Source organism: Dendropsophus ebraccatus, chromosome 11 (assembly GCF_027789765.1).
Source record: "Dendropsophus ebraccatus isolate aDenEbr1 chromosome 11, aDenEbr1.pat, whole genome shotgun sequence".
Taxonomy (NCBI): domain Eukaryota; kingdom Metazoa; phylum Chordata; class Amphibia; order Anura; family Hylidae; genus Dendropsophus; species Dendropsophus ebraccatus.
In genome coordinates, this window is record NC_091464.1 from 75,585,150 (window position 1) to 75,595,658 (window position 10,509).

Here is a 10,509-nt window from a genome sequence, read left to right on the forward strand (position 1 = left end):
AAAGCCCCAATTTTTTATTCTTTCACTATCTTCTTTGCTTTGGCTGTCCAGGCATGATCCCCATCCATGTTCTGGTATATGGAAAGGCTTGTTGTAGCAGCAGGAAGGTTTTATTGCCGCCATAAATTCAGGTGTGAAGACCATGAATGAGACAAGTGTGGGGGTCTGTATATATTAATTTATCCCACCCTTGGATGAACCCTACTTGTGAACAGCTGCAATGTGTTCTGCACCAAGTTCCTTCTGTTCGGTGTGAGAAATGCATTATGGAAGGTGCTTAAGAGCGCTCGCTATGTGAGTCCTCACTACCACATGTAAACAACATGGACTGTGTATTTCATTGTGCAGAGGAACAGGTGGATTTCGCATTCAGGCAAGCTGATGAATGGAAGTTTCCATTTTATTTCCATGTCTGTTATATAAGCAGACGGGATGGAGTGGCGCAAAGTATACACAGTGCTGCCACTGACAGCAAGGCAATGGACAGCTCTATCATCGTAAAAGGGTGGCCACAAAGCTAGAGCCTGTTCTTTATCAGCCTGAGGAGGCACTGTGTACATTCGGCTTCTGGGTTGCCAAGGCAAATGTTCAACACCCAGCGACTTAAGAATCAGCCCATTTCTAATAACAGGCATCATGCAATTGTCTCTGCGACCCAACAGCCCAGCATGGTGGTGTCTTTTACTATCTGAATATAACTTTACAGGTATCCTATAGGGTGGCCATACAAATTGGCTACATATAGGCCGAACCCACAGAATATGGTGGGACCAGCTGGCCATCTATTCTATGGTAGCTTCCTGACTTTCCCACTGATGACAGGTGAAAAGGTTCAAGTATATTTTTACACTGCCCAATCCTTTTGTTCTTTGTTAGATAATCCTCCATCAAAGGGATGTCTGGAAGTAGTTCTCTCTACTCTCTGCATCAAAACCACATGCACACTCAGCCAAGCCGAGCCAGTATGTGTATGGATGGGGGAGAGATAGCTGGCCATCTTATTTAGCCAACAGCAAGCTTACATGTATAGCTTCAGGGTGGGATAACAGTGTACATACTAGTGTTCTGCTCCATCCACACAGGGGGAAACAGAACCCACATTTGCATAATAGGTGGTGGTCTACATGGCTGTCACTACAAGTACCTGTCACTACAAGTAACTTCAGTCATGTCATCAGACATGTCAAAAGTTATTGATCCCAGTGGGTCTCCCTGATCAGAAGATATAGCAGAGGAGAGATCGTGGCAGTGCTATCCTCTCTTCGGCCAGCTGAGCATTCCATCAATACTTTTCATGCAAGTCTATAAGGAAATACTGACAGAATAATCATCCAGCCGGGGAGGGGACAGCGCCTGAGTAAGTCTCATCTCAGTCTGATGACATGAAAACAGGTTGTGTGCGGTATCCTAGCTCAGCCTTATCAACTTCAATAGAGCCGAGCTACAAGACAAGTGTGGCACAATCCCTTTAATTTAAGGGGGTTTTCCATTAGTGTTCAGTTAGTGCAAAAATTAGTAAATAATACATTTACTCACTCCTGAATTCACCAGCAGACTGGTTTCAAGAACATTTTCTACTGGAAAACCCCTTGCAACTTGTGTGTTTATGAATTAGTAATTTTGTTTTTAGCAAAAAACACAAATACATAAAAAATGGTTAAAAAGTTAAAAAAAAAAAAATCTCTCCAACAAAGTATCTGAACATTGTATCACATACACTAGTACTAGTTTAGAGGATAGTTTAAGAACAACCATAGAAACCAGTTTATGAAGTCTCCTCATTTCCATAATGTATCATTCTTTTTAGTTAGAGTCTATAGTCAGCCCAGTATATGAGATAGAGAGCGAGCCACATGACTGCACTGGGCTACGCAGAGGACTGTGGTAACAAGGGCTGCCGGGTCACCTTCCATGCCAACTGTCTGACCCAGGAATGCTAGTGTAAAGTGAGCACGCCAGCATCCGGGCCTGTGCATAGTTTAACTCTTCCCTGACCCCCTGAGCCAACGGGCTGCATGTTATTCATTACTAGTATGATTTATATAGCGCCAACATCTACTGGCTGATTAAAGGTTAAAGGCTTTCATTATTTTTATGGCTCATATCTGCTTCAGATAAGCAGCCATTGTATGATCATACACTCAGCTATGTCCCATTGGCAATGGGCCCACAATGGTGTCATAGATCTGTAGTAAGGGGATAGACACAGGGAATGCTGAGGGAATGCTGAGTGGCATAATAATAATAATAATAATAATAATAATAATAATAATAATAATAATAATAATAATTAATAATAATGTCAATATTATTACTACTACTATTATTGTCGTTGTTGTTGTTACTACTACTACTACTACTACTGATATTATTATTTACACTATAATAAAACTGCATAACCTCTCAGTAATAGGTATCCTACTGGGCACATTCTATGAAATGTAGTATACAATAGCCTTAGAGCTAAATTTATTGTGCCATCAGCCACTAAATGCTAATGTAGCCCCCCCCCCCCCCAAGCCTCAATGACCTCTCTACAACTAGCTCTGCACTTTCAATAGCTGTATGATGAAGACTTCTATTCCTCCTAAACCCCATACACATGCACACTGTTATTCCTTCAGACTCCCCTATATACATACACAGTCAGTTCAGCTAAGCTATTTGTCCCATCCTGCATGCTTTGTTTGACCTACAGCGATTTCGCCAAAGTCCCTTACCCAAACATGAAGCCCACTCCCATTCTCCCCAACACACACACACTTAATACATTCCAAAGTTATTATTACGGATCCTTCCATATACAGTACGTGCACGCTACCTATGGTGAGGCACACATGTGCTCTTTAGAATAGGTTGCTGCTAACAAGCCCAATCTATATTCCACCTACCTACGTCTGCCTTGGGAGCCCTTCATCCCTTTTAATACAGGCATCCCTCAAAATCCCACTACTATGCCTATTCGCCTTTGCAGACCACCTACCACACCAGATAAAAATGGCTACCAACCAGATGACCATGGCATTTGTTATCTTGGGGAGAGAGGGGGGGCAGACAGTACATATACACACGGGTTTCCTGATTTAAGAAAATCCATTCTCCAGATAGAAACTCCTGACCTAATAGAAGGGGGGCTTCTTGTCCCCTATCTATTAGATTATATATTTATAGAAAGTCTTCATTCCGCCTTCAGGAATACCAATATCCATCCTTATTTCCATCGGCTTCTCCTTGGAATACAATACGCAGACATGAGATAATTGCTTTATAGAGATGCTACAGGCGATAGAGCAATGGAAGCTTCTCCATCCCATGCTGATACCTATAGTCTGGAGCCAGGCAGATAGTCTGAGCCACGTGTACTGCCAAAGTCTCAGCTACCTTCAGTCTTTCCCATACAACTGCTTTTATTGAATGGACCACCATATTTATAATGGGATTCTATACATCAAACGTGCCAAACTCAGGCCCTCCAGCTGAAACAAAACTACAATCCCCATTATGCCTGGACAGCCAAAGCTAAAGCTTTGGCTGCCCAGGCACGATGGGAATTGTAGTTTTGCAACAGCTGGAGAGCCTGAGTTTGACACCCCTGCAATACATACTATATACCCAGGTATTCTCTACCAGCAGCTTTGCTTTCTGTAGGAATATGGTGTAAATGTATGCTTTTATATAATGGATTAGAATAGGTGTTCTGATAATAGATTGTATTTAGTGGCCAATCCTTACAAATAGCCATCAGCTGTCATCGTCCACAGAGCGACAGGGCAGAAAAATCTATTTACAACCTAAGGCTATGTTCACACTATGTAAAAAACACGGCCGTATTTCATAACTACGTCCATAGTTGCGCAAGCAACAGTCGTTATTTCACAAATAACGGCCGTTGTTTGCGCAACTACAGACTTGGTTATGTAATACGGCCGTGTTTTTTACGTAGTGTGAACCCGGCCTAACCGCGTACTGCACCCTGTATGACTGGATATAGGAGACTCGGATGCACCATGTGAACAGGTAACAGTATACAAACCCCACACCTCCTTGTTCCTGCCCATTGTACTATCTTTACATTCAGATATTATCATATACTCCCTGGATCAGGGATGGAGAATATCCGGGATACGTTAAGGCTTCTTTCCAATGTCATAAGTCTTAAAGGGGTAGCTTAAAAAAAAATGTGAATCCAGCTCCAACTGGTGTGTAACAATTAACAACATTTTTTTTTCTAACAATGTTTTTTTTAATAAAAATAGTATGGTACTATAAAATTCATATCATGCTAAATACTTGTGATCAAAGTATTTTAGGAGTGATACCTTTATTGGCCAACAAAAACTTGTCTGACAAAGGGATCTTTTGAATCCCGAAAGCTCACAGTTCTAACAATTTTTTGTTGGCCAATAAAAGGTATCACTCCTAAAATACTTTGATCACAAGTATTTACCACAATATTTAAAAAAAACATGGATATCCATGTGTAACACCAATGTGTTTCAGAGCCCAAGCTCCTTAAATCATGGATCATCCATGACTAAGGAGCTTGGGCTCTGAAACGCGTTGGTGGCAGGGGTGGCACTGTTTCTGGAAGAAAATGGCCATTTTTAAAATTTTTCAAATTACAGAAGGCAAAGGAGATCACCAATGATTGAGACAGTTGGGACAATAACCAACGTATGGCCGGGTTCACACGCTTTATTTTGTTTAGTATTTTAAGCCCAAACTAGGGGTGGGTAAAAAAAACAACATTCCTACTGACCAAGATACTACGTGTGAACCCGACCTTATGTCACATGACACTCTGCACATGTCATGGCAAAACACATTGAGCTGCATAGCCCTAACTTTACTCTGGGAACAGACAAGTCATTACAGAAGTTATCTGTATAGAATGTATAGATTTATTACTTAAAGAAGCTGATAAATCAGTAAGTAAAACCCTACAGGCAAAAAAAGGTGAGAATACACATAAAACAAGCAAAACAAGTTATGAGATAGCTGAAAACATGTACTGAAAGCAATACACCATTAAATATAGCTTCTTTACTCATTTTCTTCCAGAAGGTTCTTAAAGGGGTTGTCCAGAGTTAGGGGGAGATTTATCAAACATGGTGTAAAGTGAAACTGTCTCAGTCGCCCCTAGCAACCAATCAGATTCCACCTTTCATTTTCCAAAGAGCCTGTGAGGAATGAAAGGTGGAATCTGATTGGTTGCTAGGGGCAACTGAGCCAGTTTCACTTTACACCATGTTTGATAAATCTCACCTATAGTTTTTTTTTCTTCCAAAAACAGCAGTGTGTGGTATTCCAGAAGCCTTAAATGAAGTAAAGAAATTCTTACATTTAGAAACATATAATCATGGATAACTAAAACAAGGCAGGCAGCAGCACCCATTTATTTTACTTATCCATGCTGGTTGCACCATTGATCAAATTATTATTATTATTATTTTTTTTTTTTTAAAGGAATGGTTCCTTAAGATACATTCATACGAATATATTTGCTGCAAGTGTGAACACAACCCTGAGATGCAATACAGCACATAACCTGAGGACAGGTGTGGCGCTGGAGGAAAGCAGCCATGTTTTTCTACTCCAGTATAAGCCCTTTAAATCTGGAGTGGGAGCACACAAGATCCACCAGGCCTGTCCTCTCAATAGAAGGTATTTGTTGAGATCAGCATGAATATGGCTCTGTTATTCCTAAATGACAGTATTAATAAAGCCTTGGGCGAGCTGGCGGGCACAAAGAGAGTCAGTTTTCACTATAACTCAAAGGCTGCACAGAATAAGCCGCTCATTGTCTGCTCCACACAACATGGGGGAAATCCAGAGCCCTGACAGTCCTGGTGTGCTGCTCCCAGCCTGTTCCTTCTCATAGACTCCATGCACCCTGATCAGGGGGTCTATGCTCTTTGCCGGTAGGAATGACTGCACAAGTAGATTCCAAGAAAAATGTGTCGCACTCAGATTATCTGCATGGCATAACCTCGAGTCAGCCTCAGAGCAGCGCTCAGTGCCACAGTGGCCATCAACCCCTCACAATCCAGCTGTCATTTCTGTTATTGCCAATCACTCCTCTATGCTCGACCAGGGTCCAGGAATTATAGGATGCTGTACATCAGGGTCTGGTCACTTGAATAGTGGGTTATCCAGGATAAAACAAAACATAGCCGCTTTCTTCCAGAATCAGCACCACCCCTCTCCTCAGTTTGTGTGTGATTTGGCACTTCAGTTCCATTTAGGTGAATGGAGTCTACATGTAATTCTACCAGCAACCAGGTGTGGCACTGTTTTTGGAAGAAAACAGAAGTGTTTCCCTAACCTTGAATATCCCCTTTAAGGGTTAAAGGGCAAACATATGTTTCTTGACTTGCTAATCAGGTGAAGCAAATCAATGGCAAAATGCCTACATAAATATATACAATTGTAGACATGGATATGGCATATATTTTTGCATGATGATCTGGCACCATCTGCAATAAGGACACCGGAGTCCAATGCATGATCCCATAGGCTGAAATGGGGCATGGCCTTGTCATCAGAATGACGGGAAGAAGTCGTGGCATATCATCTATAATATGGTTTGCTTAAAGGGGTTGTCCAGGTACGGAAAAACATGGATGATTTTGTGCAGAAACAGCGCCAAACCAGCGTATGGGTTATATCTGGTAGTGGCACTCCTGGCATGTTATTCTTACCTTGGACAACCCCTTTATTTTCTCAGGCACCTGTTCAGTTCTGTGTAAGTAATAAATCTAAAATCATCTCTTGCCCTATAAACCTGCAGCTGGATTCATACTCCATGGTGGCGGGCAGACTGTGTGCATTTTACTGTGCATAGCTGGGGTTTTACAACGCCATTATTACATGTGATAACAATTTAATATGTTATAACATCACGGCCAATAACCGCACGCACAACCATGGTGATATGCAGCAAGACATTTGCGGTTCTGCCACCGTGGCGTACGTCCACAATATGTGATCCATGAGGAGTCTACACATAGCCACAACATGGCCGGATACATGCCATTTATATACTGAATAATAGAACTGGGCGGCTACTAACAACTGGAAAATTGGGCTTTTTGACCTCAATGTGGCCGTCCCTCTATCCCACATCAATTCAATTTACATTATATACAGCTTTAAGGAAAGCAAGAGCAGTCCATGGCTAGTGCCTGTGTATACCAAGATAATCCTAGGTAAACATGTATAGGAGTCCAATGTATACTATGCATATATGGGTATGTGCATTACACATATACATACACACCCAAGGCAGGAGGATAGGATATGCTCACATCACTGAAGAAATTCTGTATATACAGTAACAGGTCATTAATCCAACATCTAATAAATCAGCATTTATTTCCCAAAAAAAATGCAATATACATAAAATTTCACAAGACTGATTTCTTGGATCAATGTACTAGTGATCTTTTATATACTTTCTATGACTGTCCAATAATCCAGAATAGGATATCTTGATATCAGGTCCAGTAGATGTCGTATGAAGGGATTTTAGAATATATATAATTTTCTTCAGATAATCATATACTCTGGATTATTGATAAAAAAACAAACAAAAAAAAAAAAACAATATAGAAGAAAGCACGTAATAGAACATTAACATACACATAACCTAAAATACCAGTGGCAGATGTCATCTGGGGGAGATTGCAGAATGTTCTGCACAATATCGGATACCGAATTATAACAATGTTATCATATACATGTACATTGATATATATATATATATATATATATATATATATATATATATACACAAAATACAAGTGAGCACTCTAACCACAGACCATCCAGGTGCAGAGATACTTTGTATCTATAATATATCAAACTATTTACTAAACAACAATAGTTCCTGGTCTGGACGCATTGTATCAGTCTCCATCACTGGCTGGATGCACAATGCTCCTAGACAATCATGTTTCGTGTCATTTCTGGTAGGATTGTCGCCTGGTGGACATTATGGACGGATGACGTCTTTGTAATTGAAGTTTAAAAAAAAAAAGCAATTGTGTAGTGACAGTGTGAAGAGGACAGCAGGGAGGTGGACATGTCTGGGGCTGATGTCTCAGCAGCACAGGAGGTAGATGTAGAAGTGAATGGCTGAGAGCAGATGAATGGAGCAGGCTGCCTCTGAACACCTAGCGGTGGGAGGTTTTCTCCAGCCTGCAGCTCCTCATCCAGCTTTTCATTGCAGCAATGCAGAGACGCCATCTTCCCTGGATCTTAATCTTCCTTCAGTCGAATCCCTTTTATCTCGTGCCTCTTTTATATCCACCCAAACCAAGAGCCCACCCACCCCCTTCCAGTCGACTTATCACACATCCACCTTCTTAGAAGTGATATCCGAAAATGAGTGCCCCCCCTTACAACGTAGGCTGATAGCACCCAGTCCACCTGATCTATAGTAAGATCATAAGAGAGAGAGATAGGCCAGGGGGGTACTTCATAGAAGAGACTATGTACAAAGTGCTAGCTATTCAGACCATTGATAGGACCCGTCCTCTGTGCGCCAGCCACCAGCGGGCATAACACTCAGCACAGTCACAGCTCTGATGTCTCAGACTGAGGAGTTTCCACAGACAGGTGAGATCCAAGAGAAATATATACTATACAGAATAACAGCAAACCCATCACTTTATGTCTAGTTACTGACTGGCATACAGACATATGGCATAGCTGGCAATGCAAGTGCCAACCAGGTGCAGAACTTTCACAATAAATAACCATGTAACAGCAGTGATAGGCAGAGAAGGGCACGCTATGGGGGCGGAAGGGATGAATCACTATGGGGTTTGCACTGGAAAGAGACAAGGGTCATATATAGGGAGGAGGAATGCAGGGTGGGGGATGCAGGACCAGCTTGGCAGGAGACCCCCTGAAGGGGAAACAAGGCATCTAATGGGGGGGGGGGGGGGGGGGATGAGAAGAACTGGACAGTGCCAGGCAGTGCCCGAATGATGCACAGGGAAAATAACAAGGCTGGAGAAGATACAATGGAGTTGAAGAGGTGAATGAGACAGAGACAAAGGTCAGCTATAAGGGTGGGGGGCGGCTGTACCATTGACAGCCCATAAGGTTAGCAGATCAGCAGCACTGAGATCCCTGAGGAGGCAAACATGAATTAACATGGAGAAAAGAGAAAAGGGAGGGGGCATCACAGGGTTAATGGCAGGTGACAAGTGGCATCACTAGAGAAGGCAGGGGGTGGGGGGGGGGCACTTAATAGAAGATGGGGTAACGGGCATTAAAGGGTTAATAGGAAAGGATGGATGTAGAGGGGCTACATGTCAGGTAGGGAAGGGGCAGCAAGGCGGTGGAGGTAGCAAAGAGTTAATAGGAATATAAGGTGAGGAGCATGGTCTTACAGAAGACCCCTTAAAGGGATGTTAAAGGGGCATGATCAAGATTTAGCACAAAGTGCAGGAGAAATCAGGCAGATCCCAGTAGAATCACACAGGGCAGGGGGCATTAAAGGGTCAATGGGAAAGAGACAAGGGGGGGGGGGGGGCAGGATGATCAGACAGAATGCATGGCACATAAGGGGGCATCACCAGCCAGCAGCACATCCCCAGGGTGATCCACAACAAAGGGAAGCAAGGTGTGATCCGGCATTACATCACGATCTCTCCCCTCTCTCTAGCAATGAAGCTCAGCAGCAGCAGCTCCCCCCTCCCCCTCCTCCCTTACCTCTATGGCCAGCGCTCCAGCAGCCAGGACGAGCAGCGTTATATGGGGCAGCATGGCTGCGGCGGAGCCGGTGCTTGCAGCCTTAGATCCGCGGTGTCTGGCAGTGGCCTCCGGTGTGGGGCTCTGATTTCCTCCGGGCTGGCGGTGCTGTGGACTGAGCGGCACAACCTCATACACGGGAGACACACACACACTCACATCCACGGGCTGCGTCAGCTGATCCTGCCCACCAGCGTCCGCCAGAGACCCCTGCAGGCGCCACCTGGGTACTGCAGGTGCATACACCACAATAGTCAATGACTGGGCGGAGGGGGGAGAAGCTGCGACTGCAACTTCTTACTGCAATCCGGAGCTCCATGCAGCTGCAGCAGGGTGGGTGACACTGTCTGCCGGGGCTGCATGCAGGTTAGGAGTCACAGTGTCACCAGCAGCAGCAGTGGAGATCATTTATACAATGCCTATGGTAATGGACAGATGCCAGTCACTAGAAATACCATCACCTGGCAATACCTGGGCTACAGTGCTGGAGATGTCCATAACTCTGGGGCTTTTACTGGTTAAAAAAAGAAAATCCTAAAATGCTAATCACTGTGTTAGGAGGAAGCCATATGTCTGATCATAGGACCCCGGGCATGAAAGGTCATGGGGCCCCTATACACCACTATATAATGATCAAGTGGTTTGGGCTAATAAAATACATCAAAGTTTTAATTATAAGCCCTGCGCCCACCCTTCAAACAATTTTCCCACTACGTACTGATAAGCAACGGCCAGAAATTAATGTTC

At 43.3% G+C, this 10,509-nt stretch overlaps 1 protein-coding gene across 4 annotated transcripts in view; it reads right to left on the bottom strand.

The window, feature by feature from the left end:
* Positions 1–9,938, bottom strand: part of APP (amyloid beta precursor protein) — a 178,328-nt gene extending 168,390 nt beyond the window's left edge. For all 4 annotated transcript variants that reach the window (XM_069945834.1, XM_069945833.1, XM_069945832.1 and 1 more), the window contains exon 1: positions 9,724–9,938. In XM_069945834.1, coding sequence (XP_069801935.1) covers positions 9,724–9,777 — 54 coding nt within the window. In that variant the 5' untranslated portion in view covers positions 9,778–9,938. The remainder of the gene's footprint in view (positions 1–9,723) is intronic.
* Between the last annotated feature and the right edge of the window lie 571 nt (positions 9,939–10,509).